Genomic DNA, 26,961 nt, shown 5'->3' on the forward strand with positions numbered 1-26,961 from the left:
TTTTGCCCTGCAAYGTCTGCAAATGGCGTTTTTCAAAAACAAATTGCTCAATAAATTTTAAAATCATAGTCTCATAAAGCACTCGAAGCAGGTGATGATGTCATTTTACTACACTTATCCAAAAGTAGTACAATAGCAAGGCCTAATMTTGATATACTGAGGGAGTCTAGACATGTATGATGGGGGCRAAGTTAGTTAAGCCCCCTATTCCTATTATAATACCTCATGTCATTACCAATTATTCTCAGTCATTAAGTCATTCATCGGCAGCTAGTGGAAAATCTCTGAACAAAAGGTTCCAGTTTTATCACATCTCACTGGTAGAACAACGTGCTATTTTTACTTTCTATGATGACCTTCAAATGGCACGCCTGATTTGAGCTGTCCATGTAGACATGAATCTTGCTTCAAACATTTTGGATGTTTAGGTTTTTACTTTTGCTGGGATTCATTTTCCTAATGTGAACTCATTTATTTTGTCATAAAATATAGATAAGGGGTTAGGTTGAAGCTAACCTAACCCCTTATCTATAACTGGTTTACTGTATTGGTTTTTATTTTAYGACTGGTTTACTGTATTGGTTTTTATTTTACAACTGTGAGTTTTTAGTAYTAGTAAATGATATCAAAAATTTAGAGGGTCTTTCMAGATATTACAAAATTCATGTACAACCCTTTTTACAATATTTCATTATTAATATTTTGTTTTTATTTTAATACAAAATTAACAATTAAGGTAACAAAAACYGGTCTAATATGACAAATACCCGAGCTTTCACAAGAATCAGTCTTGTTTGTATAAGAAACTTGTATAAGACTATTTTATTAATTTACATATAAAGAAATTCAGTTACTTTTAATGTATTGGCTGATACCTTTTGCTCAACTTAATAAAGCAAAAAATCTTTAGTTGAAGCCTGATAACAACCCCAGTTATGAAATTTGAAGGCAATTAGTAGTTTCAAAGCAAACTTAGCTGCCAGTGAGGATGAAGACCTTGAACAGCTTTTGATGAAAAATATACTTTTATTTTGGTATCAGCAGCTAACGCAGAATGCGACGCAGGAAGTTCCGCATTACGACTGCGGATGAAGATAACAGACAAGTGGCTAAGGCTAATGTTTGCTAACTAATTAGCAGGATAGGTGAGTGTTTTTAGCTCAAACTTTGCCTCTCTGTTYATTTGACCTGTTGTAGATGTTTTGGGTGCTGCGTCGATGCCAAACGATGAACACCAGCGTGTTGTCATTGTGTTCCCAGGTTGTTTGGGCCTTGTCAGTCGGCAGCAGGCTAACACCGAACAGTAGCTGCTCTCCTCTCGTTTGTTTACGTTAGCTCTGCGGCTCGTCATTTTTCCAAGTTATCTCACAAAATGAAAATACAAGGTTCCCAACTTTTGGGACGACACAGACAAGCTATTACAAATATTTCAAACTTCACATGAAATGTGCTACGTTTGTCTTTAAAATGTAATAATCCGTTGGAGCTCTTGTAGCTGGTTAGCCATGAAACATAGGTGGACATTTTCTGCACTCTGCTTTTAAGCCGTGAGCTACAGCAAGTATACATCTAACAACGGGTGACAGATTTAACTAACACATTTTAATATTAATGTGYTATATCACTAACCATAACATAAGTCCTAAAGTAGGAAATAAGTAACGTTTTATTTCCTTTTTTGGATGATTTMATTCCTCTCCTTTTTATGGGGATGTTTCGTTAGTAAACAGAAGGCCGCAGGATACTCTGACTCCTTTTAGGAGTGTTCGGGCTCTGTTTGTTGTCAGTAGAACTATACAAGGATACTTTACAAGGAAACTATGGAACTATACTTTTAATTTAGGGGACACCGACTATGAAAAAATGACTACCATTTTCATCATCACACACAGAGTTTAAGTATTCAAAAGCATAAACTGCAGATTTGCTTTTCTCATTCCTGTTTCTGTTATCTAAAAGTAGCACCCAAAAGAAACAGCTGACATGCCTGAATACTTCCCCCGTCMCCCACCCCGTCTGTTTACTTCTAATTAATTTAATTTACAAATGACTCSTGTCTTAATTTTCCAAAACCTAATTGATACTAAAAACTACCAAGATTGCATCCTCAGGAATGTCTGTGTTGCTTGATGATGTGTTCAATGATTGGAGAGAAGATTGGACATTTAGTTTGTGACCTTCTGATAATAAATCAGGGCAGGGGAAGTTTAAAATTGTCTTTTTTTCTGGTATGCAAAAGATCTCCTCTGTTAGAAGGACTTTGTAAGCAAGATCAATTCATCTGTTTRAATACTGAAAATGTAAAAGTCTTTAATTTTCTGTTCATTGTTTAGATTGCAATTACTGTCGACTACTAAATAGGATAAAAATCATTACTAGGATATTTTATTTTAGAAATAATTTGAAATTAGAATGTAACAACATAAATGTTTTTTTTAAATATTTCAATTCCCATAACTATATACATGAAAAAATCTAAATGTCTTGATATTTAAAATAAGGGGTTTGGGCAATAATAATAATGATGATGAGAAATGGCAGAAAGGAYAAATGAAATGGGAAATGAAAATCAGTACCATCATTTTATGTCTAATYATTGATTAATCAGATAGAATTGAGTCTTGTGCTGAAATAAAACCATCCTCCAGAMTTTGGATTAATTTTTTGGGGTCCCGCTCCTCTTAATTTCAGGTCTTTGCCATCGTGTGTGTTCCAGCCTCAACCATGGAACAGTGCGCATGTGTGGAGCGGGAGCTGGAGAAAGTGCTCCACCGCTTCGTAATGTACGGCCACCAGTCTGAGGAGAGGCTAGATGAACTTCTACGCAGTGTCTGTGAGATACGTGCACAACTAGTTGCTTTTGGTGAGGAAAACACTGGTCCAAACGGGGGTGAAAACTGTAACTTTGRAAGATGTACTAGTTCCGGCATTTTAAAAATTTGACAAAAAATCCAAATCCGCTTCATCCTTATTCATTGTGTAAGGTGTATACTTGRATTCTGATCTCATTTCTTTTTCTGTCCAGCAGGAGTACAAGATGCAGACYTATCAGTCCTATCCCAGAATATGGCCCAGTGTTGTAAGAATATTAAAGAAACAGTGCAGATGCTGGCATCTCGACATAAAGACATTCATGGCAGCGTGTCAAAAGTTGGCAAAGCCATCGACAGGGTAAGAAGAGAAAATGTTATCCTGTAAGAATAAAAGTTTTGCATGCGTTTGTTTCACTTTTTCGTCACGCCTCTGTAGAATTTTGATGCAGAGATCAGTGCTGTGGTGGCAGAGACGGTGTGGGATACTCCAGAAAGACAGAAATACCTTAGTGAGTCCATTGTGGAGCACTTGTACCGACAAGGGATGCTCAGTGTGGCAGAGGATCTTTGTCAGGTAAGTGAAAATCAACAAAGTTTTGTCTGTATCGTGGCTTGAAGGTCTTTGAGATGTTTCCTTTGCCAATTGTCTAAATGTAACTCAATTTACACAAAATTCTATGTATAAAATTTAGAGAAAACATAATATTCCCATCTGCTAATTGTCACTGGTAATTATCTTCTTATTTTGTGAAAAAAATAGCTTGAGATTTTGTTGGGGAAAAAAATACTTAGAATTTTTTTAAATTAAAAAAGGAGACTGGTGTTGCATTGTGTTATTTTGAGCTTGGATTCCCCATTTTCAGGTCAGGTCACAAGTGAAAATAAATCAAGAAATGTTGCAGTGACAAATCTAGAGACAGTGATGTTGGTAATAGTGCTACTGTAGCTGTGGATCCAGATCTATAAAATTATACGTATATAAATCACAGGTAAAATTCTAATGTTTTGTTTAACCATTGTGTAGCTAAATATTACTGACATCTAGTGGTTAATTGGAGAAAGATACTGTCTAGCTAAAATCGTGCAACATATTGCATCTACATTATTTGGCTAAGTTTGCTTTTCATTAAATAAAAAAAAACTCTTTAATATTTTTAATGTTTTGTTTTTTTTTCCCTTTATCTGTGGTCATATTTTTGACCAAAATCTGGTGTATTTTTGTTTTGCCTCTTTATGTATGTGTTTTATTTTCTTAAGTGTTTAGGCTGTCCTCATCATTTCACACCTTTTTCATTTTGTTCTTTGTCAGTTTTGGTTTTTCAAAATGAAATTTGTACCTTTTGGGCTGTTTTGAACCAGCCATGTGTTAGTTTGTACCCACCAAAAAGGTGCTTTGTAACTACTTTTACAACCAATTAATTGCAGTAATTTCCTAAAATTAGCTCATAATGAACGGTAAGAGTCTGGTTTTGTTATTTAAGTAAATATTGCTTATCATCATTGGAGGTGGTGTTATTTGGATTTATCATATTTCACAAGAATTGACTGTCCTGAACATTAATTAGGATCACAAACAAGCACAGTGTGRTATAAARTCTGAAGAAAATAAAATTCATTTTACAGTTTTATGTACATTTACCTCYGTGATTCATCAAAAAGCKTCATCAAATGAAAAGCAGCGATAGGTCATAAATTAGCAAAGGAATGTTTGCAARAAGCTTCTTGCTTACTTTTAAAATAAAAACAAAAAGTTGCTCCTTCAGCAAAAACACCTGCTAGTAAAATGCAACCTTGGCATCATTTCATTGTAACAAATAAGTTAATTGTATTTAGGGAACTATTTTCTGCTGTATTTGCTTACAGCTTTGTCTACATTGCTCCAATTTTACATAAAAAAAAACATAATCGGTGGGAAAAAAAAAATAAAAAATTACAAATAACGTGTTCCTCTCAATTAATAGAGCACAGATGAAGTGAAGTACACATTTGTGTTTTTTCAGGAGTCCGGTGTAGTTATTGACATGAGTATGAAGCAGCCTTTCCTGGAACTAAACAGGATCCTCGAAGCTCTGAGGATGCAGGACCTCAGGCCGGCATTAGAGTATGGAAACCACTCAGACACCAAAGTGATTCGCTGCTGCGTGCCGTGCTTAACTGCGGCGGTCTTGCTCTCGTGTGCATTTCTTTTAGGTGGGCCGTCTCAAATCGCCAGCGTCTTCTTGAACTGAACAGCAGTTTAGAGTTCAAGTTGCACCGTTTGTACTTCATAAGTTTGCTCAGTGGAGGAATCGGCAACCAGATGGACGCCCTGCAGTACGCCAGGCACTTCCAGCCATTCGCATCCCAACACCAGAGAGGTCAGCAGCTGGAAGAGATTATGCAAGATGAGCTTTTGCCAGATGTTGATTTACCTTTTATGTAAACRGCTGAAAGTAGCTTTGAAAGACATAATTTAGACTTCGGTRGCTATTTTTTTTAATACTCGGTAGGAATAATGTTTTTGTAATGCTATCCTCCATTCATTTGCAGATATTCAGATCTTGATGGGCAGCCTGGTCTATCTACGTCATGGCATTGAAAACTCTCCGTATCGCAGCCTGTTGGAGACAAATCAGTGGGCTGAGATCTGTAACATCTTTACCAGAGATGCCTGTGCTCTACTGGGCCTCTCTGTAGAGTCTCCGCTAAGTGTTAGGTGAGTAGAAGATGGGTTGTGTAATACACGCAGATCCACTTTTTCTTCCTTTTTTACTAATTAAGAGCAGCACTAGAAAGGTACTGCAACAATGAGKTTTTGGGTTAATTTTTAGTTTTTGCTACAATTCCATCTAGAGTGACAGTAAAAGCAGCTAGTGTTTTATAACTATATAGTTCGATTAAAAATGTATCTCTGAGACATTGCCAATATTTTTCAWTTTAGTTTTGCGTCAGGATGCATGGCCTTACCGGTGCTGATGAACATMAAACAGGTGATCGAACAGAGACAATGCAGCGGAGTGTGGACGCACAAAGACGAGCTCCCTGTAAGTCACGTTTTTTACTTGATTCATCGCCATGTTTTTATCCTGCGTGGGCTTTCAGCTATTTCTCTTTCTCTCTGCACATGAAGATTGAAATTGACCTGGGCAAGAAGTGCTGGTACCACTCTGTGTTYGCCTGCCCCATCCTTCGGCAGCAGACCTCAGAGAGCAATCCCCCCATGAAGCTCATCTGTGGCCATGTCATCTCCAGAGATGCACTCAACAAACTCACCAATGCTGGGAAGTGAGTCGAAATGAAAGCGTTAAACCACTTCGGCTTGTTCTGCGTTTTCTCGCTTTGCAGCGTTAGCCTTYAATGTATTTAATTTCATGGGATAGACCAAAATAATGCAATGCGTAATTAGAAGAAATATGTTTAGTAGTTCTTAATTAAAAAAACAGAAAAGTGTTGCATGAATTTAAATTCTGCTGTCTTTAATCAGAACTTTGCRGAATAACATTTTGCTTCTKTGCTTCAAGTATTTCTTTTTACCAGCTTTACATGYTAACAAACTTCTTTGTCAAATAGCTGAAGCTTATTCAGATTGTATTTAGGTCTGGAAATTGGCTGAATTTTTCTAACATATAGAAGCGATTTGACCTAAATCATTCCATAGAGGTTTAAAGTTGACCTGCTGGAAGGTGAGTTTTTGCTTTATTTTAACGCTCTGCTTTCTCACTCTGTCCAGAGTTTCCATTTTCAGATGATTTGTTGAACAACYCTTTGGTTGGATGTTCAAAGCTTTAGAAATTGTTTTATCACATAATCCTGCTTCAAACTCTTTAACCCTGACCTTTTTTCTGTGTCCTTCATGATGCTATTTGTTCATTAATATTCCCAACAAACATTCATTCCCTTCACAGAACAGCTGCTTTCATGCTGAGATCAAATTACCCACAACTTGACCACGTTTACTTTTTAAATTGACCTGAGAATTGCTGTACCTTTATCTTTCTACCTCACAATTATGCGCTACTTTGAGTTKGCGTATAGCGGACAATTTCATTAGTATACAATGAATCCAGAGTTTGTAATGAGTCAAAATGTCTGAAAGTTCACTGGGATGTGAAATATTTCTGCAGCGCACTCTWACTTGCTTGAAAAGATGAAGTTGATCACTGAGCGTTGTTAATTAAACATCCTGCTGTTCTCCCCCCGCAGGTTGAAATGCCCTTACTGCCCCATGGAGCAGAACCCGTCACATGCCAAGCAGATCTACTTTTGATACCATACACTCTCCTCGTCAAGGATGAAGTTACCTGGAGCTCTCTGAATGTCCAGGACCCTTTGCTCTGGCCCCTGTCCTCTATCCCTGGCCTCTCGGCCTGTTTATTGTAAAAGCATTAAGGTTTTACCCCAGTGCTCCTCCGGACGGCCTCGGCAGTCCTGTAACCCACCTTGGACCCTCCGACTTTGCATAGCATTCAAGTCCTGCACGGTTGGTTGAACGAAAGCTTGTAGTAGAGTGAAGAGTCGATCGGGTTGTCTTCGTGAAGAAGAGCCTCCAAAAAGATCATAGAAATTCATTTACAAATGCCTGCAGAGTAATAGGCTTATCATATGTATTACTTTCTATTGTTTAGTTGTTTTTTTAGTTTTTTTTTTTTTTTTTTTTGCTTTTTTGACTTTTGGGTTGAACGTGTTGTTTTTTTCTTTTTCTTTGAAAGCAGAGGGATAATTATACATTTGTTTAGTGTTTTGAGTAAATGGTATAGGTAGGCAGAGTCTGCTTTCAGGACGGCGATAAGCTTGTATTACTTAAGAGATAACCCACAGAGTAGCAAACTCCACTGAACGCTGACAACATCCTGGTTAAAGGGGAGTACAAGTGTGGCGATCTCCCTTTAATTGAACTCTTGATTGTGGCTCCTCCATGTCGTACTAAAGGCCTGAAAGCCACTGCTGGTTGACGAGTAAAAACGACAAATTCCTCAGCGGTTGGAACAGCTTTCTTTTTCTTTTTCCTTGTTCTGTTTTTGTTTCCTTCTGTGACTGACTGCACCAGCAAGATTTTTTCCTCATTCTAGAAGCCATTTGTCTTGTTCTGTGTGTGTATTTAACAAAAGTGACAAAAAGCAAACAAAAAATATACAGTGTACTACTGTGAAATGTGTTCTGTTCCTATTTTCCTTCACCACCACCTCATGAAGTAGTTACCTTGCACAGCGACACACTTAATTGGCACGATTGCGCGACGTTAAAGATGATAGTGACTCAAAAGCCTACTCCACTCGTGCCATCGCTTCAGTCTGTGTATCCTAAACTAGCACGCCATGTGATTTGGAGATGTAAATTGGTGTGATGGTAGCCTTATAGTATGACTTGCAGTGACTGTGGGCTTGTGAAGTTTTACTTGTGGTGGGTGGGTAAGTCTTCTGGTCATTGTGGCAGTTGTTGCATATATAAATATATACATATATACTCAAGAATGCCTCTGTTTGGGTCAGGAAAGTGACAGTAAGATCTTCACAGTTCCTCAGGGTTCATGTTAGTAACTCATACCACACTTTACATTTAGTATTTAAAAGAAAAAAAGTGCATTTATATAAGGAGTCATATATTACATTTGACACAGTCGAAGCTAATAGTTTTCTGTGGGAGTTCCTGGAGTTTGTACATACTCTGTGTTTCATGCGTCAGGTTGAAGTTGGAGGAGGTGTGAAGGCGGCTGGATGTTCAGCAGTTTGTGCAGACCTGACGCAGGTTTCCCGTCGTCCTCCCGGACATATATGGTGATGTCACCTCACGTTCCCGTGAGGCAAGTTTCTTCAGCAAACTAATGCACCAGCATCGCCCCCCCACCCCCCCTCCACACCGATGGTGCACCGTTAATCTGCGTTTCAGAAACGACTTTATATCCTGTTTTTTATTTTATTCCCTCACTTGGTTGACAATCATTCACCGCTTCTCTCAGTCTCCCTCCGGATAGAATGCGAGCGTGTTGTGTACTCCTCATCCTCTAATTTTTGCTAAATGTTTTTGCATTTCCTGCTTTTGTGTGTTATGCAACTTTTACTGTACATATTTATCCGCTAACATGTTTCATATATTTGCATCTGATATTCAAAAATAATAATAAAAAAAAATATACTCCAGTCAGTTTTGTAGGACTGCTTCTACGGTGAAATACCATAAACATTCAATTTTCTTTTATCGCCACTCGGTGGCGCTGGTGCTGCATTTTCACATCTCGCTGAAACTCCCCCCCCAAAAAAGCAACAAAAAAAAAAAAAACTCCTGAAATTTGAGAATTTTTGGACCGTCAACCGGAGCAGAACTATGTTTTTGCTGATGAGAAATATTCCCAAAGATTTGACCATCATTTTAAGTTTTTGAATAAACAGCAGTGATGGAATCCAGCACAGCAACACTCCCACAGAGTGGAAAACATGTGAGATAAGAGTCTTTTCTCATCCCACTTCAGTAAATCACTCAGCCTCTCTGGAGCTGTGCAGTTATAATAATCCCCAGTTTATATAATGCTTTAAATGCTGGGCTAAGGGCCATGTGAGTCAGCGGAGTTTGTATCTGTTCAGATTACGACCCTGCATAAAACAAACCTGCATTACCAACTCGCCCATGCTCTCTTATGCTATTTTTATTTGCCCTCACTTATTTTTCTTCTTTTCATCCACAACACATTTGGATTAGGAATAAAGTCTTAAAACCGTTGTTTCTCGCATGATTTTTGTGGTATTAGGCTCTTAATTTGCATGGGATTTCCGTTTCAGCTGACCTTCCACCTCTTAGCGCTCTTTCTACCAAAAGATGCTACGCGAGAAGAAATTATCCAAGATTTGGCATCTTAAAACTTTAATTAATCCAATATACCAAAGATACTCTGTAGAATTGGAGGCCCTTGATTCTTTAACCAGAATGAATGCAAAACAAAGATTTGTTTATTCTGTACAGTTTTAATTCCAGTAATTTGACAAGTCACAGTATATTCAAAGATTAACAGAGAGCTGGTTTGAGAATATTTATAGTTAAGAAAGAATACAACTTTTTTTTTTTTTTTTACTTCAGTCATGCACTTGGGAGGACTAAAATAGCCTTTATTTACAGCTAGCGGTTGCTTTTTACTGCAATCAAACAATGTGGAAGTTGACAGATTTCACAGTTTTAAGACAACAGTCTCTTTGGAGTACAACCACAGAAGGTGAATCGAACTGAAAGTGCAGGTATGTACAAAATTTGTGTGTCTCACATGAAAAGAGACCTAACGAGGTTGAAATATGTTCAAGAGATGTGCACCAGACAGATATTTGTGTTGTTTAATTCTGCACCAAAACCAGAAAAGCAGCATTTTTACATGAACTCAGCTGAAAGACGAGTGCAAGTGATGTTTCTGCAAACATTAATCAGGCCCCAGAATCATAAGTGGAGATGCGCCCATGAGAGTTTTGTGTCCAATTTCCATTCTCTGGGTTTTGCAAACCTTTGACCGCTACTAAAGATTAGACTGTTCCAGTTGGCGTTGAAAATCTTTCTTCTGTGCCTTCCTGCTGTAAGCGACCCTGATTTATACCAGGAGGTACCTTCTTTTCAGCAGATGGAAGCATGAGGTGCTCCAAAACCTCCTGATAGCTGCTGCGTTGACCGTGCCCTTGATAAAACACAGTGGACCAACACCAACAGCTGACATGGCTCCCCAGACCGTCACTGACTGTGGGTACTTGACACTGGACTTCTGGCCTTTTGGCATTTCCTTCTCCCCAGTCTTCCTCCAGACTCTGGCACCTTGATTTCCGAATGACATGCAAAATTTGCTTTCATCCRAAAAAAGTACTTTGGACCACTGAGCAACAGYCCAGTGCTGCTTCTCTGTAGCCCAGGTCAGGCGCTTCTGCCGCCGTTTCTGGTTCAACAGTGTCTTGACCTGGGGAATGCAGCACCTGTAGCCCATTTCCTGCACACGCCTGTGCACGGTGGCTCTGGATGTTTCTACTCCAGACTCAGTCCATTGCTTCCACAGGTCCCCCAAAGTCTGGAATCGGCTCTTCTCCACAATCTTCCTCAGGGTCCGGTCACCTCTTCTTGTTGTGCAGCGTTTTCTGCCACACTTTTTCTTTCCCACTGAGGTGCCTTGATACAGCACTCTGGGAACAGCCTGTTCGTTCAGAAATTTCTTTTTCTGTGTCTTACCCTCTTGCTTGAGGGTGTCAATGATGGCCTTCTGGACAGCAGTCAGGTCAGCAGTCTGACCCATGATTACGGTTTTGAGTAATGAACCAGGCTGRGAGTTTTTAAAAGCCTCAGGAATCGTTTGCAGGTGTTTAGAGTTACTTTGTTGATTCAGATGATCAGGTTAATTACTCGTTCAGAGAACCTTTTCAAGATATGCTAATTTTTTGAGACAGAAATTTTGGGTTTTCATGAGCTGTATGCCAAAATCATCAGTATTAAAACAATAAAAGACCTGAAATATTTCAGTTGGTGTGCAATGAATCTAAAATATGTGACAGTTTAATTTTTATCATTACATTATGGAAAATAATGAACTTTATCACAATATGCTAATTTTTTGAGAAGGACCTGTATAGATTCCAACTAGCTCTACATCACTGTCATGTAATTGATTCATGTATTTGTTGCTTGCAGATGAGTAGGCTGGGGATTTCTTGAGTTCATCTAAATAAAGCCACAGTTTAAAAACCCTAGAGAATGCACACACACGCCTACTTCGTTCTGAGATTTTTAAAGGCAGCCAAGTTTTCTAAAGCAACATATTCAGCCTTCATGGTATCTGGTGAAGATGTGCTTATGGTCAACTTTCTCCTTCGTGAGTTGAACAAAAACGTTCCCAAGGTGGGAATGACCTAACATGGTAGACGGGCTACTTTTCCTTTCTGAAAAGTTAGTTATAAAGCACCTAAAGCTGCAGAAGTGGGAGGAGCAAAAATGCTCCTTTATTAAACGACTTTAATCCTAAAAGTAGCTAACTGTAAACCTTCTTCACTCAGTAACAACATCCACATCAAAGAGTGAACTATCTAGTTTCCAACCAGTCAGTGAAGCTGATTCCAGTCAACAGCTAGTTGCTTGTTGGGTCACTAATTGTGWCCCAACAATTAGTGACCCATCGTCTTATTGATGACTTATCGTCACCAATAAGATCATTTTAAACGAATCTTATGCTTTTGCTGTGATTTTACAGTTTGCAGTTATTCAGCTGAGGATAAACGTGGCACAACAGACGAGCGTCGGCGTGAAAACGTCCAGAAGGATGTGATCGTTCCCGGTCTCTTACAGGAAAAGGGCAATATGATACAATCAAGGTGCAGAAGCAGTGCGGGGGTCAGATGGGAATCTATGAAGCTTTTTTTGGTACCACAAAAACGCATGAGAAATTATATAATAGGTACCCATTTCAAGATTGTCGGTCAAAAGTTTCACATTGACATGTTTTTTATTTTTTTGTTCTGACTGAGCTGTTTTTGTTTTAAGATTTTTTTTTCATTCACAAATTTCACAATTTATAAGTTTCATTTAGGTAAATCAACACATAATTTGCACCTTTTTTTCTTTTTTTTTAGGGTCAAAGGTTTAGCACAGTTTACTATTATTATTATTTTTGTCAACTTCGTTTTTTTGTTGTTGTTTTTTTTTAGCTCTACTACTTCTGACTTTACATTTTTTAATTTTGATTACTTGGTACCACAACTAAATCCAGCAGCACATCCTTTTCAGAGATTTAGTAAGTTGTGTAGGATTTTGATTTAGTAAACATTTTTTTTAATAATCTCTAAGTTTGTATATTTTGTGTCTCATTTCTTTTTTTTCCTTTTTTTTCCCAGGCAGACTTGCTCTTGCGTAGGTCCATGCTTTCGGAGAAAACAGTTTGCATTGCAAACAAGTGTGTCACATTCAAATTTCAGACGACTCAATCCTGTCTATCCACGGCAGACTCGAGGAAGGCGTGTCTTCTTGTTTTCCTGCTGCTCTGTCAGCTGTCGGCTCCTTCGCCTCCTTCTCAGTTGTCCCATCTCTGCTCTCTCCTCCTCCGCCGCCTCCCCTTCCTTCCCGCGCCCCGCCCGCCCTCAGCTGCTGCAGCTCCCTCTCCAGGGCTTCGTTGCGGTGATACATCTCCAAGTAGCTGGCCTGCAGCTCCTTCTGGTAGCGGATGACCTTGTCTTTCTCCGTCTGCCACGTGTTCCTCTCCTCCTCGAAGGCCGTGGCCTGGGCCTCGCTCTGACGTCGCTCCAGCAGCAGCTCCGCTCGCAGACGCTCTTCTGTGGGACCCCCAGAGCCGCCTGCGAAAGGAAAAGTTCACGTGGATTCAGCTGGAGTCCAAAAAAAAAAAACAAATCTTGAATGGAAGATTACGAAAGACACCAGCTTCTGGTACATGCTCACAGCTCTCTACTCCTGACCTGGCTACACAGCTATAACCTGATTTTGGATCTAAAATTGGAAACACGAAGCCATTATTGAGTGACAGATACCCGCTGATGGACTCTCTTCGGCTCCTTTTCTGCTTTCTCCGGCGGAGGAACACCTGCCGCGCTGCGTCCCCTGCAGGATGATGTTCAGAGCGTCTATCTGGGCCTCCCTGTTGCGCAGCTCCGTCCGGGTTTCCCTCAGCTGCGTCTTCAGCTTGAAGATCTCGCTCAGCTTCTGGGTCACTTCTGCCTGGGAGTCCCTCACCTGCTGCTTCAGCAACGAGATCTCCCCTGACTTCTGACAAACCTGAGAAAGACAACAATATGACAAATAAAATCATTGTTGAAAACTCTATGGGATTTTGACATTTTTTTTCTTTTTTTAAGAAAAAAAAGAAAGATTCAGAGTTGCACTGCAAAACCACACAATCTTACCAAACTTAGGCCAAGAATTTTGGCGTAAGTTTCTGGTGCAAATATTTTAGTACACTCGGAAAAAAAGACAAGACTAACTTACAGGTAACTTTTCAGCAAAATACAGAAACTTATTTTAAGTCAATAACTCCTTAATATTGATGGAAAAAGTACCAGTTGTATCTTCAATAGCGGAACAAGACATTTTAGCTTATGATATGGGAAAAATGTCATGTTCCACTGGCAGATTATTTTACTTTTTCATCAATGTTAAGGTGTTACTGGTTTAAAACAAGCTTGCTGAAAAGTTAGTTTTGTCTTATTTCAAGATTACTAAGATATTTGAACTAAAAACTAGTTTAAAAAATACCTTTTGTGGTATATATTGCAATTGCATTCCAGTGCAAAGTATTGAAAAGATGCATGATTTTCAAAAGTTTTTTCACCACAAAAAAACAAAAAAAATCTGAAAAGTGTGGCATGCACCCTAGACATATTTCCCCCCCCCCACAGTGAAACATGGTTGTTGAAAGCGTCACTCCTTGCGCCTGAACTCTTCTCACCTGCCACCGCGTCTCCTCCAGAGTCGGACTGGTCGCCTTCGGCGCGGCCGTGGCGTCCCGGCTCGCGTCCCGCTTCAGGCCGTCGAGCTCCTCCTGCAGGCGGTTCTTCTCCTGCTGGGCCCTGAACAGCTCCAACTGCATGCTGCGCTGGGAGCGCTGGGCGTGCTGCGAGACCTGACGCAGCTTGGCGGCGTACAGGCGCTTCAGCTCCTCCACCTCCTTCTCCCACAGACGCTGCTTCCCTTCGAACACCTGCAGGTGGCGAGCAGATGGGGTCAGCGCGGACGGAGAAAAAAAAGAAGTGACGTTCAGATCGAAAATGAGATTCACCTGAGCGATGGCGCCTTCGCTCTCGTCCAGGTTCCTCCTCATCTGTTTCAGTTCGTGTTCTTTTTCCACCAGGCGCTCCTCCAGATCCCGCACCTGGAAGACACAGCGGCACGAATAACTTACAGAGGCTGGCAAAAGTAAATACACCCCTAGAACCTGTTCTTATTTTGTCATGTTACAACAACAAACTTCTGTCTCTTAGAAAAAAAAAGACCGTATGCGTGAAAATCTGACATTTTCACGCATTTCTTTTTTGCGAACTACGTCAGATTAGATAGAGATCATCTGTGAACATTAATTTTCAGGTCTTCATACAGATTCTGGATTTATTCATTCGAAGACATGAACAAGCTTCGATTGTACAGTCGCTGCAGGTGGACGGGGAAGCTCTGTACCACGCAGACCTCTAAGAGGTTTTCTTTCAGGACTTGCTCTATATTTGACCTCTCCCATCTGAAGAAAAGCTTCCCCACAAACCCAGGCAGCCATCACCACGTCTCAGGGTACGGAAACATTTGTTCACGCTTTGCTTTTCCACCAGATGTGTTTTGCACAAAGGAGAAAAGTTGTGTTTTTACACCATTTGTGGTAGAATGACCTATTTTTCTTTTAACAATGGCTTTTTTTTGCCACTTTTCCAGAAAGAACAGATTTGAGGAGTTACTAATAGTTACCACATGATGTCCCTTGGCTGCATATGTGATTAATCCTCTCATTCACGAGTCATATCACGATTGCAGTTGTGCCGTATTTTTTCTATTTTCTGACAACGGATTGAACAGTTCTGCTGAAGACGTGCAAAGCTTGTTTTATAACCAAAGCGTAGCATTGAACACGACTTTCTCTCTGACCTGTCTGCTGAGCTGTTTGTTCGCTAATGTTGGCTAATTCACCTCAGAGATCTTCACCAAATAGCTGTAGTTGAACTGAGATTAAATTACACTGCTTCAGAAACTCCAGGAATTGTTTTATTTTGGATTTATCAGATGAAAGGCGGGTAAATACCTGAGCATGCCACACTTTTCAGGCTTATATTTATAAAAAAAAATCCATAAAAATCATTTTCCTTTCACTTCACAATCTACAAAATAAATTACAGCAGCTCAGGAGGTAGGGGTTTGTTCTGTAAGCGGGGCAGGTGTGGCTACAATGTAGCTAACTACCAGCAGCATGTGAATGGGTGAATGCAGTGTAAAGGGCTTTAGAGCTCTCTGACTTGATAAAGCCCTACAGGCCATTTGTCTTAAACGTTGGTGGCTTTACCACGAAGCAAAAGTTTCAAATCAGTCATTAAGTTGGGCTCATTTTCCCTTACCACGTCCTCCACCGAGAGGGACAGCGTCCATTCATAAGGAGGCGGAGCCTCGCTGCCGTAGGGGGTCAGGCGGTTCAGTGTGGCCATGCTTCGACATGCTACCTCCCCCATAGCCGCGCCCCCCGACCCGGCGGCCTTCAGGCCCTGAGAGGTTCGATCCAAGGAGCCGATGGTGTTGATGTGGCCCATGGAAGCGCTGGGGAAAGGAGAGGAAACCACAGAAGCTATTAAAATCTCGTTACTTTTCACGATCCACACAGTCAGGAAAAACAATGAAAAATCACGTCTGTGGAACTCAAAGTTCAGCGGAGAAGACAGTGATGTAGCGGCCGACCTGATGTGAGACAGATGTGGACGGAACGGAGGGCGGTACGGCGGCAGACTGCTCATGGAGTTATGACCCGAGTCTGACAGGTTGTCTTCCTCGTGGCTCATCACTTGCACCGAGGAGACGGCCTGCAAAGTCAGAATTTATACGGTTGTTCAGCTTATGCGGAGCATGATTACGGCCTTTGACGGAAATGTTTGAAAATAAAAAGGTAATCCATGGCGCAACATGCCTGGATCATGCATCTAACGAGTGATTAACTTGGCAAATTTCCAGCCAACGACAGAAGATGCTAAGCTAATGAAGCCGGATCAGGATACCTTGTTACCACATGATGTCGGTCCTCCATGACGGGAGGGTGAGGAAGATGAAGAGGAGGTGGAGACTGTCTTAGAGATGTGGCCGTATGCTCTGTGCAGTCCGTTAGAAAGGCCGTGATCCATGTCCTCCGACTTGGAGGAGGGGTAGAGGTTTTGCATGGAGCTGAAGTTTTTAGGAGTGACGGGTTTGAATGCAGAAGACCTGAACCGAACCTAAGAAAAAATGGCAAACAAAAGGTACAAAGAGGCGTAAGCAGCAACAATAGCTCGGTTACGTAACATGAGTCACAATGTTCTAATGAAATCAATGCTACTACACCCTCTGTGTTTTCAGCATTGATCAATTTAGGCGGAACAAAAAAAGAAGAAGAAGAAAAAGAAGAAGAAGAAGAGAGATTTGATCACCGCAATAAATTCAGAACACTTGCAAGTGGCAGATTTTTCAATCGGTGCTGCTGAGGTGGATCACATCTGTGACTGATTTATGGTCCTAAAAGGATTTGAGGGTGTTGCGTCATACTGCAGGAAATATATGAAAGTGTTGCTAATCAATTTACCACGACCCCAAGGAGCCTTTTCACTGGCTGTGAATCATTTGTACAAAGAGTACTTTTAGTAAAACTGATAATAACTTGCATTACTAATCTAATAATGCATACGCTTTCCAGAAAAGTTAAATACTGTACCTTGCTGAAGTAATTTCATGCCTTGAATATGTTTACATGTTGTCACACTGCAACTGTAAACTTCAGTGTGATTTATTATTATTTTATGTGATCGATAAAGATGAAGAAAAATTTTACTTTTCTTTTTTTTTTTTTTTTACAAATGAAAATTTATAATGCATATGTTTAGTCCCCCTTAATCAGATACCCCTAAATACAATCCTGTGGATAACATGGCCTAGTTAAAGTCTGGATCTAAATCTAACTGGATCTAATTAAAAAAATTATTATGCAATAAAAAAAAACCCTGACCAACATATTCTACTTTGATTTGATCATTGATTGATCATTGATTAGAGATGTGTCTGTATTGATTTGAAACATTTTGTGTTTCTATGGGAAGTGTTTGTTGCGGTAATTCTACAAAACGTGGAAAAAGTTCTAGGTTTTCCATGATGTAACACAACTGATGCTCATGTAAAGACATTCTTTTATTTTTATTTTTTTTTTAAATATACAGCGTAAATTCTCGTACATTCACCTTTTCGTACTTGCCCCCGCTCGGCAGTGAGCTTTTAGTCAGGTCTATTTCAGTCCCATCTTTACTGTAGACTTTGGCGAAAACGTCATCCTCCACCAGGCCTCCGATGACGTCCCTCTTGCCGTCGCCGCTCGGCCCCGCTTTGGGCTCTTTTCTGTTGGGAAGCGCAGGAAGTCAGRAGACATCTCAACGAAACGTTCCGCAGAGGTACCTGCTGCTCTGCGGCAGAACCCACCTGGTGATGTTGAGGTAGTTCAGTAGCTCTCTCTGGGTCAGGCCTTTCCTCAGCAGGCCATTGGTTTGTCTGGGTCTCACCTGAGGCACCGCGCGGTTACCTTTAGTCGGAGACGCATCCGGCTTCTCCACCAGGCTCCCTACGCTTCCCATGCCGCAGAGCGAGGAGAGGGGGGAGGTGGGGAAAGGGCTGCGGAAGTTTTGGGTGGGACCACGCGTCACGGGAAGAGTTTGGACCGAGGTTGCCATTGATTACGAGATGCTGAGGGGAGGTAAAGAGACCTGCGAAAGGAAGATAAAAACAGGTCGATCACAAGAGTAGGTGGGACTGGTAAAGGTGAACAACTGTACTTTGACGATGTCTTGGTTCAAAGAAAGCATCGTGAACCTCCTGCCGAGGCATGCTTGGCTTCTTTGGAAACAAATTATATGCCTTGAGTTTGATGATTCAGAACATTACAGAGCTACAGTAGAAGATTATAATCAGTAAAGGAGAGACAAACAGAAATCTGTTTGGGAAAGAGCTTCTCAGACAAAACTACGAACCTGTTATTAGATTCTGAAATGTTCTCAGCTAGAGATTGAAATCGCTCGATTTTCCCATCGATTGCCTTCGACTTAGTTCGATCAGCAGATCAAATACTTAGAATTCAGGAAATTTCCAGTTCATGTCGATGCATAAAATGAAGAGCAATCTGTATTTCCAGTTTATGAACACACAAATAATGAAATTAAGACATAACCTTAAAGATATGACCTTCTAATCCAATATGGCTGCCAAGTGTTACTTTACGAAATCAATCTAGCAGACAGTATTGTGCAAAAATCTTTTTAAGAACATATTTCATGTCCAAATTTAGACAAATATTTCTTGGCTTGCTAATCACTAAGTCACTAAGCTCAACAATTAGCTCAGTTTTTCTTTGTCTTGCACCATGAAAACAGTTGGATTAGTTTCTACTAAAGGTGACAAATCTCTACAGTCATCTTTTCCTCTGTTGCTCACCTTTGCTTTTGTGCAGACAGTTGTCAAACCAGCACACGAGCCCTGAGCATGAAACTGCAGATCTCTGATAAGGACATAGCAGCCTACAACAACAATAGCACTTTTTCAGTGTTTCTTTTTTTAACCTGTATGTTTTTGCTTGGCACTGCTACCACTGAGCTTTAGCGATGGACAAAAGAAAAAAAAAAGATTAAAATATAAGAGATTTGAAGAAAATGTTAAGAAAAATGTGAGTTACAACTTTTTGTGGAGAATAATTAGCAATGTTCAAGGTGTGACCCATTAAATGTCCCTTCAATGGGACAATAAAAGGACATTCGTGTCCGGCTGCATGGCACGACACACCTGATGTTATGCACTGCCAGTCAGCAGGTTGAAAGGAGGGCGCTACACTTTCCCTTAAAAAATAAATGTACATTTTTGAAGACGATTATAGCCGTGCAGCACACAGAGTTTCAGTGTGAAAATCTGAGGCGTGCCAACAATCACACTTATCAAATTATGCTTCTTCTTTATATACGGAAAACTTTAAGCTCCATCTCTGCTAAGAAACCAAACCAATATGAGCTTGTCAGACTTGTGTTACTCTGTAAACAACAGTAAATTCAAGGTGCAGTTCTTTTCCAGAATTTATTTTAATCTATTTATCAGAATACCAACAAACATTTTGTGACATAAATACCTCCAGTTGGTATTTCACAACATTTGTAGCTGTAGCGATGATTGTAAATGGTAGTAAACACGATAAATGTGCAAGTTCACAAAGCAGTGGAGGCACTTTAAAGCAACCTGAAAGGTTATGACACACAATAACAACGAAGCAAACATTATTCCTTCCTTCTCTGCTGAAATAAACTCCCCTGCTTACCCCGCCGACAGTATGTGTGGACGTCTGTCCCCGGAGGACAAAGGTGAGCTCACATGCGTTTCCTTCAGCTGTGTTTGTCTCTGCAGTCAGCTGTCTCACAGCACAACAACAAGAACTCAGCAGGACCAACCCACACATCCTGACCGCCATGCAAATGCCATGATGGAAGAACAAATAAATGCAAAATATCTCCTATCAAACGAGGTTGAGGTAGCTGCAGTGCTTGACGAGCCTTTCTTTACCTGAGGCAAATCAAAAGAGCACAGGATCATGTGAGGTAGCGGCGCTGCAGGGTCATGTTGTTGTTGTTGTTTTTTTTTTCATGACAAATCTGTTACGTAACTCGGATCCAACTGGGTTACTACAACTCAATCCCCCCCATCCCCCCTAAGGACATAAACTCCACATTTTAATCAAGTTCTGAAGCACAGTTTTCTAAAGTCTCTGGGAAAAAAAAAATCACCGATAAACCATTCGGTGTGTCTCAAGACGTCGAGCCCGGCATCAGAAAAGCTCCAGCTGAGTGTTGACATTTTGTAAGCGAACAATGAGCAAATTTCTGCTGAATTTTTATGAAACTAAACCAGCTGCCAAGCAATTCAAACACCCACCTGAAAGCCCTAAGAGCCTCTTCACCCCCCACACACCATGCATTGTTTCCTCCTGTCACCCCTCTGATTCCTCTCACTTTCTGATCACCCACACATCCCCTCCTTCCCTTCTTTTCAGTCAACCTCATTAAGGTTCACTATTGATTTTATCCTTATGACCCTCTCTGTTCCCGTGCATCAACACCGCCAGCAGTCATAAACTACTGGAGACCATAAAACACACACTGGCACACAGCTCTATTTCCGACTATAAATATGGCTGAGGGTGGAAACAAAGGTCTCCGTTCAGGTTCGGCCCGCTGGTTTGACGCCCAGAGAGCAACCGTGGCGCAAACTGTGCTGTGTCCTCAGCCTTGGGTTAGTTCCCTAATACTGGTGGCAAAAAGTGTAGAGACACATTGTTTTTAGAGGTTGAGGAGACCCGCTTACAAAGGTCGTTTTCAGTGCCAAAACAATCAATTTTCTGTTCACAGGTACAGACAGTTACAAACTTTCAGAGACTATGGCAGCAAATTTTTACCTATGAAGTCAATGTCTGTTTCGGAGGCCTTAAAAAGCTGTTTTTTTGTACGAAAAATGCACTTTGCGTTTCTCACCTTCTTTCAAACACATGTTGATTTGCGTTCAAAATATTTACAATTTGTGGCTGTAAAATACTTTAATTCAGAAAGTAAGTGTGCATTTTAGTCTAAAGGCTGTATCTTTGCAAAGCAAATACAGCGGAAAAGTTTGGAACAAGAACAGGGGAGAAGCACATGAGGCAAATGTTCAAAAATCGAGCTGTCACTTTGGACTTTGCACCCACGTGTCCTGTGCTATGTAGTCGTTTCACACAGTAATAAGCACCACGTGCACTTCAGGGATTCTTTTATTCAGACGCTTTGCTGGAATCGTAATCTAACCAAATATGTTATTTCCTGCATGAAAGATGAAGAAGAAAAAAAAATTGAAAATGAAAAGCCCTTCTGATGTTTGGAAACTTGTTGATTGTGGCCATTACTTTCATCTTGAACCTCTAAAAGACGGTCAAGGACGCTTAGGCAGTTTTCTCTGTGCATCAAAGATCATAAGTGGGCTCATCCCAAGCAACGAGCGGACCGTCCTGCAAGCCCGCCTGAAGGCACTTTGGCTCAGTGAACACAAACTAACACTAACAACACGCTCGCTTAGCTAAAGCCGGCCCGCTCTTTCGTACACAAAGCTCTTGTTTTGAATCTCCTCTCATTTGCAGCACAATCYACTTTTATTGAGCACCTCACATTGCTGGCCAGGACAGTTATAACAATTATGTAAATGGTTAAAATAGGCAGAGAGAGAGAGAGAGAGAAAGCTGTGCATCTCCAGCCCACTCTATCCAGGGCTCTCAGCCAGGCCCAGATCAAAGCAGCCCAAGCTGCTCATGTTTATATGCATGAGGTCTCATTTCCTCCCCAATATGAAACTTTCTGCTGAAGCATCCGGCTACTAATAAGCCAGTAAAATAAAGACCAAGCCTCATAATCAATGACAATGTTTATAATAGGATATTAAACGACACTAAAGGAGAACAAGTGCTCCCTTTTTTTTTTTTTGGTGCAGCTGATTTATCAAATCCTTTTGTGTCCAAGTAAGACGTGTTAAAAGTAAGTGTGGTCAGATCAGATCTTGCTGAGTGTGCACGAATCAATGCGTTTGATTTCACGTAAATAAATAATGAGCGTGAAAAGCCTAATGCGCCCCACCCCCCACCCACCCCCGGTCAAGGTCGGGCGTGGTATTCTTAGTCTCATTTCTTTGCTAAGTTTGTTCGTTGTGCAAAACGCACCCAAGAAGCCAATCGATGCTCGACGGGAAGATGAGCTCGGAGCCGAGGTGGATCGAGGCGAAGCTATATTCGTTTTGGGTATACGGCGATCCATTTAGGCTGAGACCACAAATCCTGCGGGACTGAAGAAATCTCGCATCCCGGTTGTTTTTCCGTAATTGCCTTCAAGTTTAAACCCGGAGACGCAGCAAGATTTACAGCCGCGGCCCAGACCAGACGAGGGGCCTCCCCCCCCCCCACCCGAGAGGCAACACACCTCCTTAAAACTCACACACGCTCATGCACACACGTGCACAGATCAAAGCAATGCCAGCCTCGAACAGTTACGGTCTAATTGAAAAGTGTTGTGTGTGTGTGTGTGTGTGTGTGTGCGTGTGTTTATTCCGTCCTCCTTTAGAGCTCCAATGAGCTGGTTTGGAAGTGAGAATAGCTTTTCGAACCGTGCACTTTTCCTTCCATCTTCTGAAAAATATATGTTTCAAACTTTCATCAAAGAAGTTTTGTTGAATACAGAGCAGACACCAGCGACTGCAACTCCTCTCCAAAGCTGCAAAATCGCCACTTAACTTAAGCGTACAAGAAGAACAAAGCCCTCACGCTGAGGGCTTCGAGGACAGCCTCTTTATGTATTGCAACCAGGTCTCTCATAGTGAAAGAAAACCTTTCAGTGAAACACTTCAGTGTGAAGAGGGAACATTAAAACCCTCGTGGACAACCGGTTCAGGACGCAGAAACCAAATTCCAGAGATGCCTGACGGGAGCACAAGCTGTGGCTCGTCGGTTTGTAATGCTCGAAATACTCCCAGCCCCACGGAGGAGCTGGTCACTCAGCACCATCCTGATGAAAAGAGTATTTACAGTTAGCAGCACCTGATCCTGCGCCCCGCTGCCTCGGCAACTCCCTCCCTCTAGTCTCCGAGCGCGCGCGATCAAAGTTTGTTTACGACTCGGATACTTCGCGAGCCACAGCTAGAGCTCCCACACAGCAGTGCTCGCTGTTGCGTTGCATAAGCTCGATAAAAAGCCAGTCCGGCTCACTGGGTTTTCACAGCTGGTGGTTGTGGAAAACGCCAGTGTGTTGTTACCAAATTCCAAACGGCCAAAATACAGAAATGTACCAAATGTGACCACCACGCATTTTGCTAATGCAAATGCTAAACTCTTAAAGCTAATTAGAGATAAGCTAATATTGACGGCAGCCGGCAATATTACTCTACATCTTGTTTTCACCATTTTCAGATTATTCATGAAGAACAGATCAAGCTGGGACTAATTTATCATATAAAATGAGCATTTAAAGTACTAGAACTCCATGGAATGATGCTGCCACCACCATGCTTGACAGTTCTCCTGTTTTAAAGTCTCACTGTGACTCCTCCAAATGCACTTATTTTACATATTAGCACTAGAAACACATGTTTGAGCCCACCTTACTGGATGATCGGTCAATATTAACATGGTACGTCTATACTGTCACAAACCTAAAAGTCATCATAACCTCCATGTCAGATGAAAACTAGTGACATAAGCCCATTATTAATACTTCAGGAAAATGTTTTCAACTTTTGACTGATACTGGTGTGAGGTTTTTGCTTTACAAGTCAAAGAATGGTGAAATATCCTGCATTCTGGTACTCTGTCAAAGAAATACAGTCAAAAGATTTAAAAAGGAAAACCTACATGTTAGGGAATCGGCCGCTACACGTTTCTATAAAATGAGGGCAAGTAAAACTTTCCTTCGATGTGACCGAGCTGTAAGCTGCTCCAGAGGCCATTTCAAGATGGATCTTCACTACATTTAAGTTAAAGGGGAGCTCCACTGCGTTACTATACATGTCAGGACGTAAGGAGTGGAAGTGTCTGTGGCTGCAGGGCCTGGCAGCCCCAGACGAGAGCTGTTTGTAATTGTTAGCAGGTTATTTATTACGGAAAGGAGGGCATCAGGCAGACTTTGTTTCTCTTAGCAAATCCTGAGGCCGCAGAAGAGAAACATGTTGAAATCGGGGTCATTAAGTGCTGCTCCTTCTGACATTTATCACCGTGCATCAGTGCAGCAAGGCTGGATTCAAGTTGAACTTAAACGCGGAACAGTTTGTCAAAGCTTTTCTGCAAATTCTTGCCGTCTGTTTGCCGACTGAGTTCTGCGCACCCTGAAAGGTCAACTTGAGAGGACAAGGAGTGCTCCAGTGAGACGTGGGTCATAATTCAGTGGCGGCTGGATACAGCTGAGGGGGCCGTGTTCAGCCTCACACTGTCTCTATTGATGATGACTGCCCCAGACTTTATGGAGGTTGAAGGTTATATTTAGTCAGAGCTGCAGATACAGGGTGCCTTTGAGAAGACAGACAAAGCAGAGGCTTCACTCTGGAAGTTCTGACAATACTATGCAATTATAGCCACTTATTCCTCATTACCACCAGACTGTACGTTTCCACGTTACAGGAATAAGGCTGAATCTCAGTTTACCAGAAAACAAGTCGGGGGTCTGATTTTTCACGTGCAACGGTGTAAATGTCTGAATTTATTCAGCATTTTTCAAAGACAAGAGCACTTTAAACAGCCCGGTAAAGAGAAACGGAAATTGGTCCGAAAGTCTGTACCTCAATAAAAAAAAAGAAAAAAAAGAAGAAAAAGATGAAGTACAATAAAACAAATGTCGTTAGCGTAACAAAAAAAAAAAGTGTAAGTATATTTTAAAATAAGGGTTCTGCATGTTTTGCATCAAACATGTAGAAATCTTCTTATCAGAAAACCTATTGATTACCCGAGAGCAATCTTTCTGCATCAATTAAAGATTGTCACTAATTTCAAAACTCAGTTTAATGGCATTGAAGTCAATGTTGCCAAAAATGTGAAAACGTGAAAAAGTGTCTGCATTGGAGCCCCGTTAGAAAATGAGCTGAAAGATAAACTTTAATCGAAAATAAACTTCACGTCAGGTCAAAAAGCCAAGGCAATCAGCCGCCAGCAGCATTATTCTTGATAATCAAAATAAAAGGTTTTGATGTTGTCTGAACTTATGAGTAAAATATATTGAAGAAAAAAAGAGAAAGCCAAACAAATATAAACCCTGAGGGAACAGTGAAGTTCCTCACTAATGAGAGAAAGTGATGATTTTTCAAATTTACAAAAGGGAATATGTCAGATTTTTTTTCCCTTTTCATTATTAGTGCCTTACACAAAGCACCATTGATTACTTGTGTATGAATGCTGCCAGAGAAATGATCGAACTTGCCGTGCCGTACTTTTACAGATTTCATAGATATCACATTGCCGCTTTCTTTCCACTGTGGCAGAGCGGCTGAGGTGGGTTTCCTCATCAGGGAAGTTGGAACTGTATATTTAGGCTTTTACAGCCATGTTGACTGGACAGTATTGTATTTCTGCCCAGCATTCAATTACTGGTTCTGATTAGAGTAGCCAGAGGTTATCTGGAGCGGCTGGTTTCACTGCAGCTTCATGAAACCTCATTGATCTGGATCTGGCTGATGTTACATAAGACAGCACCCAGGGGAGAGCGCATTCAGGGCCTCCTCTTTAACCTAAATCGATCACCAAGACATGTTATTTTTAAATGATTAAAAACAATCCCACTATATTGCCCCTTTAGAAATAAATCTGTGAAAAAAAAMCCCCCAAACATTTATTTCCAAACCTCAAATTTGTCAAGTGCGACAGCATTTTAGTGGAATAATCCCAAACTTTGTATAGATTAATGCCGGTGCTGATCCCTCTGTCAGGACGCGGGTTCAGTGAGCGGGTTGGTTCGTGTGCATGTGTGAGATAAAAAGAGATTAGCACACGCAGCATATGGATACGGGCCCGACCTCAGTGTTGTTTTAAGTGAAATCCCTTTGCCCTCTACACACACACACACACACACACACACACACACACACACACACACACACACACACACACACACACACACACACACACACACATTGAGTTAAGTCTTCCTATCCATCCACCTGGATACAAAGGTGAAAAATCTGCCTTTGTGATGTAAAATTGGGGGATTATTATTATTTTTTTTTGCTGTCTTGTGTCAGTCAGGGATGATTTATTTAAGAAATAGGCTCAAATACTTGCTCATCATAACCTATAATATATTGATAATTGCTAATACTGATCAGAAATAATATTACTTTCCAATGATATCTCCTTAGATGTAATTTTCTTGCTTTACCCCATTAAATACATGCAAATCTTTCAACATTCAAATGAGTCCCACCTTTTCCGCCACAGCTCAGCCGGGATGAAGCTGCTGGCCTACAAGCAGTTCTTGTTCAAACATTGCGTTGCTACACTATGCTTTGCACAATGGCAGGAGGTATGATGTTGGGATTAGTAGAAACCAGTTGTGAAGACAAAACAGACAGAAGATAAACATGGCAAGGTTGACTTTAAGGCTGAATGGGCTTTAGACGCTACTCTCTGCTACATTCCCCCAGTTGATTGACAATCCGTTCAATTAAGCTGTCAGTCATTGTTATTAAGATCTAATAAAGTAGCTAGTAGAAGATAAAAACTTTGCTCCTACTTTAAATACCAGACATAAGCCACGCTTCTTATCATAGTTTGTCTGGTGATGCATCTCATAGTCAGGTGCAACTTATGTGTAGTTTTTTTCCCTCCTCGTGAAGCATTTTGATGTCCATCCATCCATCCATCCATCCATCCATCCATCCATCCATCCATCCATCCATCCATCCATCCATCCATCCATCCATCCATCCATCCATC

The 26,961-nt window shown here is 41.0% G+C and overlaps 2 protein-coding genes across 6 annotated transcripts in view; one reads left to right on the top strand and one right to left on the bottom strand.

Annotated features, from left to right (window-relative positions):
- The first annotated feature begins 1,057 nt into the window (after positions 1-1,057).
- On the top strand, positions 1,058-9,506 carry rmnd5b (required for meiotic nuclear division 5 homolog B). Of its 2 annotated transcripts, none has more exons than XM_008419952.2 (10): positions 1,058-1,145; positions 2,692-2,863; positions 3,026-3,171; positions 3,250-3,387; positions 4,814-4,914; positions 5,004-5,170; positions 5,343-5,508; positions 5,734-5,836; positions 5,923-6,077; positions 6,996-9,506. In XM_008419952.2, the coding sequence occupies exons 2-10, from the start codon at positions 2,725-2,727 to the stop codon at positions 7,057-7,059; spliced, it is 1,179 nt and encodes a 392-aa protein (XP_008418174.1). In that variant the 5' UTR covers positions 1,058-1,145; positions 2,692-2,724; the 3' UTR covers positions 7,060-9,506. The 2 variants fall into 2 exon arrangements, with proteins under 2 accessions (XP_008418174.1, XP_008418175.1); XM_008419953.2 differs by having other exon boundaries at positions 3,029-3,171.
- Positions 9,507-12,266: 2,760 nt separating this feature from the next.
- The window catches only part of n4bp3 (NEDD4 binding protein 3), a 28,342-nt gene continuing 13,647 nt past the window's right edge, over positions 12,267-26,961 (bottom strand). For 2 of the 4 annotated variants that reach the window (XM_008419954.2, XM_008419955.2), the window contains exons 2-10: positions 17,928-18,208; positions 17,693-17,846; positions 16,487-16,699; positions 16,173-16,294; positions 15,839-16,034; positions 14,524-14,616; positions 14,194-14,445; positions 13,280-13,523; positions 12,267-13,087 (exon numbers count right to left, since the gene is read on the bottom strand). In XM_008419954.2, the coding sequence (XP_008418176.1) occupies positions 12,702-13,087; positions 13,280-13,523; positions 14,194-14,445; positions 14,524-14,616; positions 15,839-16,034; positions 16,173-16,294; positions 16,487-16,699; positions 17,693-17,846; positions 17,928-18,175 (1,908 nt within the window). In that variant the 5' untranslated portion in view covers positions 18,176-18,208 and the 3' untranslated portion in view covers positions 12,267-12,701. The other 2 variants (XM_008419957.2, XM_008419956.2) reach the window with 2 other exon arrangements.

This window comes from Poecilia reticulata, linkage group LG10 (genome assembly GCF_000633615.1).
Source record: "Poecilia reticulata strain Guanapo linkage group LG10, Guppy_female_1.0+MT, whole genome shotgun sequence".
NCBI lineage: Eukaryota > Metazoa > Chordata > Actinopteri > Cyprinodontiformes > Poeciliidae > Poecilia > Poecilia reticulata.